Source organism: Nanorana parkeri, unplaced genomic scaffold, assembly GCF_000935625.1.
Source record: "Nanorana parkeri isolate BGI_ZX_2015 unplaced genomic scaffold, ASM93562v1 scaffold245, whole genome shotgun sequence".
Classification (NCBI taxonomy): Eukaryota; Metazoa; Chordata; class Amphibia; order Anura; family Dicroglossidae; genus Nanorana; species Nanorana parkeri.
In genome coordinates this window covers 1,544,332-1,549,454 of record NW_017306513.1, presented here as the reverse complement: position 1 = coordinate 1,549,454, position 5,123 = coordinate 1,544,332, and the positions used below count along the sequence as shown (strand labels likewise).

Genomic DNA, 5,123 nt, shown 5'->3' with positions numbered 1-5,123 from the left:
AAAAAACGGCCATTTCCCGCTCTAGAGACGCCCGCTCAGATCTAGAGAGCTCGGCCGGCCCGGAGGTGGTTAAGAAGAACTCTGGGCAAAATTGATGACCCTTGCAGTGGGACTACCCCTGCACTGAAAGGGTTAAGTGCTTCTTTTGGTCGAGGGAGGAAAATAGGTTCTACTTGATCCTCCAAGCTGGCCGGCTGTGACAGCACTCCTTCCTGCCTGTCTTCTCCTCTGCTGCAGCAATAGTATGTGCCTCTGCATCTTCGTGTGCTATACACTGTGTAAAGAAGATGATGACTCGGGGATCTTGGACCGCTGCAACGGAGGGGGAGCAAGGCTGGAAAGAACGGTCAGCTCAGAGGATCGGGTGAGGTAACTTTTTTTTTTTTTTTTGACTAAAATGAGCGGGTAGCCCTACCGCAAAGGTTAATAAAAAATGTTTTTGCCTGGAGTGCCTGAGCTGGCCATACACTGGTAGATTTTCATAGGAACGTTCATACAGAAATTCTGATCAGAAGATTCGGTAATTCTATTTCGTTAAAAAAAAAAAAAACTTTCCATCCTTCTGTACATTTTTTCTTTGTTTTTGTCACTTGCGATTTGACCCCATTAACTATTAGAAAATCAAATGAGCATTCTAAATGAATATTTTAAAACAAAATTCTACTGGTGTATGGCCAACTTTAAGCCTGTGACACAATACATGGGAAGAGGCGTGTAGCAAAGGGAAGCGGCAGCGCGCAGGCCTTCACCTGCAGTGTTTCTTGCAACCTTTGATCCGGCGCATCAGCTTGCCATAGTTGGCATAAGCTGAGCGTGTTGAGGTGTGTTTCATATGGCTGCGCTCAGCTCCGTGCCGCTTTGCTTCGTGTGCAGTGTGTCACAGGCTTTAAAGGTGCTTTGTGTATTTCTTCCAGAGCTGTGCAGTAATCCATTGTGAAACTTTGCCTTTGTGCAGGAGATTCCCGCTGATCTCTTAGACTGGCCATACGCTGCTCTATTTTTCTTGTTTAATGGGCACCCTAACCTTAGTCTGGTGTCCTCCCCCCTCCTGTAGTTATCAGGCTGCAGTGAGAGGCATTTGTGCATGAAGTTCAGCTTTAAAGGACAAGTTTACCTTTCTGACCATATTTTGGGTGTATCATGAAACCTGGTCAAATCGCAGATGATCAGATTTGCGTGGCCCTGCCCACACAGCCGCATCATACATTTTTAGATCCTTTTACAGGGTCTGTGAATGGAGAAAATACAATTCCCATCAGCCACCGCAGCAGAGGATTTTGTAGTTCTCAATGGAATACAAGTGCATTAACATAATCGCACTTGTAGTCCCATCATTTTTCCTCCCATCTGAATGTATTTACCTCCGTACTTGCATGGACAGGAGGAAGAGTCTGCAGGAGCCAAATCATTGCACCCATGATCCACTAATTGTGGTTGCAATGCTTTGCTGTCTCCAATTAAAAAAAAAAAAAAAATTAAGATAAATAATAAATGCCCATTTTTATTCTTTTATGAAGGCGTGCGTTTATTTTTTTTAAAGGTGGGATTTCCCTTTTTAAGATGCATACAGAATACAAAATAAGAGTGTGATGTGCAGCTGTAATGCAGCCTTTTTCTAAGTTTAAACATTTGTGGCATTATAAAAATGCAATAAGCACCTGCTTTCAATTTTGTATCCATTTAGAAAGTACAGTAATACCTCTGTTCGCGAACGCTTCGGTTTGCGAACAATTCGATTCGCGAACAGGAAGTCCGGCAAAATTTTTCTTCAGTTCACGAACTCCAAATCTGATGACTAACATGGCCACGGCCATCTTCCCCGCTCTGACACGTGGTCGTGGCTTCCTCTAGTCGAGATTGCAGTCACAGACAGACCTGTGCACACTTGCTATGAAGCTTTTTTTTTTTGTGTGTGCTTTTTAGCACATACAGTACTGTACAGTATTATTCAATCCAGCATGGCTCGAAAGAGTGCAGAGCAAGCATGGTGGTAAAAAAGTGCACAGCGGTAATTCATTTACATATGGTTCAGGACGGATTAACCTCATTTACATTGCACCTTATGGGAAAATGTGATTCTGTTCGCGACCAACTCTGTTCACGACCAGAATCGTGGAAAGAATTAAGTTTGTGAACCGAGGTACCACTGTATTTCTTAGGTATTGGACCTTGGCAATCTGAAATCCGTTACTCTTCTTTTTTTTTTTTCCCCATGTGTTTTTGTTACTTTATTGCATAAACCTAAGTGTTAAAGTATATGTACACTGTTGAATCAAGTTGGCCAGCCCCCTCAATACATAGATCTGGGACTCATATCTGCGTATTGCAGGGCGACTTAGATTTAAACGTGTAAATGTACTTTAAGCATATCATGGCACTGATTTCCTTTGGTAAGGTGACATGGGTTTGTGGCTTTACGGAAACCGTTGTGCAGTAGGACAGTTTTTTTGTTTTTTTTTTCAGTGCTGCAGCTGTTCTTGTAATCTGAACATACTACCTAGATTGCTTGATAACATTGCCGTTTTGGTTTGTGCTCATTTTCAGTATTCTGAAACCTCTCTTTCTCTGTATAGGCTGAAGACGGCATGTCAGGTGTTGCAGTGTTACCGGGAGGGGAAGATGCTATGTCATTATTTAGCCCAGCAGTTAAGCAAGGTTAGTGCTACATGTGGTCTGTTTGGAAATGATAGAGGGAAAGCTTGGCCTTGTAAAATTCTAGGAGTGGATAGGAGGTACTTACAGGTGTCAGCACATATTTAGCTGTCTGATGGATGGCCTTGTAAGCCCTAAAATTAGAGACCCTCTGTATAAATGCTGTTAACCCCTTCATGACTGAGGCCTTTTTTTCATTTTTTGTACCCATGTTATATTCCAAATTTTAGGCCTGAAAATTACTTAAAACCCCCCAACATTATATATTTTCTGAATGCCAAGACCCTATAGAATAAAATGGTGGTAGTTGCAAATTTTTATGTTGCGCAATATTAGCGCAACTCCTTTTTTAAACCCCAATATTTAGTGAAAAATTGAATTAAATGCCCCAAAACACAATAAAATACCCATTTTTTTAATGAAATAATTCGACAGGTAAGTCGCCAGGATCGCTTCTGTTGTAAAGCCGACAGTCGGCTCTACAAGTTTAAACAGAGTCCCGGCGGCAAAAGTCGCCGGGAGTCTGTTTAAACAGCCCCGATGCTGGCGACGTACACTGTAAGTCGTCAGTCACGAAGGGGTTAATGTTGGCACTCGCCCATTACCTCAGTCAGGTCTCGCTCGCTGTCATTTCTTAATGCTGAGATTTCCACCTTATTTTTTATTACCATGCAGTGAGTGAGGACAAAGAATCTCCCCACTAATTAGAAACAAATGAGGGGTTCTAATCCCTCCCTGCCTAAAAGAAAACTTTTGGCTGGGTTCCGTTTTAAGTCTAGTACTTTGGTTATCCCTTTAGAAAAGTGGGCATGTCTGTTGCAAAAAAATTATTACGCCTTGTGTGTCTGACCCAGCACAAGTTATGCAAAGTTCTGACTTTTCTGTTCTGGGTCTATGAATCAGAAAATATGGAAGCCATGAGTTCATCATCCAGCCAAGCCACTAGCATTTTCAGAATGAGAGCAACAACGGCTGCCCAGTATTTGCCTTCTGACGGGTTTAGTTTAGCTATACATGTTATTTGTTTGTTTGACTATCAATGGTTATTTGCAGAGTCTCAGCGACAACCTGCTCATGCCAGAACAGCATCTACTAGTCTCTTTCATGAAACTGACCTTGTTGTTTCTTACACTGATCTGGATAACCTTTTCAATTCTGATGAAGATGAGCTTACGGTATGTAACTAAACTTTTTGGCTTAACCTACAATTGCCATTCCTGTATTTCCTCTCTGGAGGGTATATTTATTTGATCCAATTGGGCCTTTTTGCTGCTGGGTTAATTTTCTTTAATTTTTTTTTCAGCCTGGATTAAGAAGAACCCAGAACACTGATGACAAGAACAGCAGCAAGGACTCCAAATCCTTAAACCTAGACCCACTGTCCTGCATAAGTAAGTACTATAAATGTTTCATTTATGCTAACAGGAAAATAGAGGTAATACTAGCAGACAGAATTTCTGTATAGTTCGTGCTTTTATTGAAATGCCAGGAGCCATGTACATAGTGTAGTCATTGGGTGTAGAAAATGCAGAATGTATGTATTCCTGGCATCACTTAGTGAAGTATTCTGCACAGCAATTGAAAGCTAGCTCCAGACACCTGCATCTATAAAGAGATCTGGGATGCTTTTTGATAATCCGTACACCTAGAGTCCAGTTCATATTTGTTTCTGAAGACCATTATTTCAGGAAACAGAATATTTAAACTGGCAGGATGATTGTTCCAGTAAGAGTCTCAGGGGACAGGAAGAAAAAGATGTAAAAGATTGTTTGGAAAGTTGCTTGACTTGCTTGTTGTGTATGCTTAAGGTGTAGCTCCACTTTTGCAGTCAAATTTGAGAAAACCCTACTAATATATTTTTTCTATATACACCGCATGTGAATATTTTTTTTTTTTTTTTTTAAACTTACCTTTTTAGCTGATTTGATTAAGGCCTTTGTGCAGCTTCCAAGCTACTCAGGGTAGTTTGCCTTTCACTTTCAGTCTGAGACTCTTCTCATTAATGTACAATGCCCTTGTTACATAATAACCCTTTGTTAGGACAGAGTTAAAATCTAGTTTACAATGGTTAATGAAATCTTCCAACACAGTACAGACAGGGTTAATTGGTGTAAACATAACTTCCCACAACCCCCTTCAGTTCCTCCTTTAAAATGGGCTGAAAATCTCGGCTTATACTCGAGTATATACGGTATATATAATACATTTTAAAGTTATGCTATGTGAATGAGAACACGCAACAAAACTATACAATTCCAATTTGGCTTCAGACGTTGATGTGTTACACTTTTTAAAGGTCTAAGGCGTTATAATCATGCACGGATTATGGCTGTAGCTTAGGGTTACAAACATGAATGTAGGCTGTTATTGTTTATATACCCAGGCTACATTATATCACCAGTTCAGCACTTGTGGCAACTGGGGTGATGACTTGCATACCTCCACTTTTTTTTTTTTTTTTTTAAATACCA

The 5,123-nt window shown here is 40.7% G+C and overlaps 1 protein-coding gene across 1 annotated transcript in view; it reads left to right on the top strand.

Moving 5' to 3' along the window:
- Positions 1 to 5,123, top strand: part of MED13 (mediator complex subunit 13) — a 92,748-nt gene that overhangs the window by 66,056 nt on the left and 21,569 nt on the right. The window contains exons 11-13 of the mRNA XM_018556663.1: positions 2,574 to 2,655; positions 3,706 to 3,827; positions 3,956 to 4,043. Of these exons, the coding sequence (XP_018412165.1) occupies positions 2,574 to 2,655; positions 3,706 to 3,827; positions 3,956 to 4,043 (292 nt within the window). The remainder of the gene's footprint in view (positions 1 to 2,573; positions 2,656 to 3,705; positions 3,828 to 3,955; positions 4,044 to 5,123) is intronic.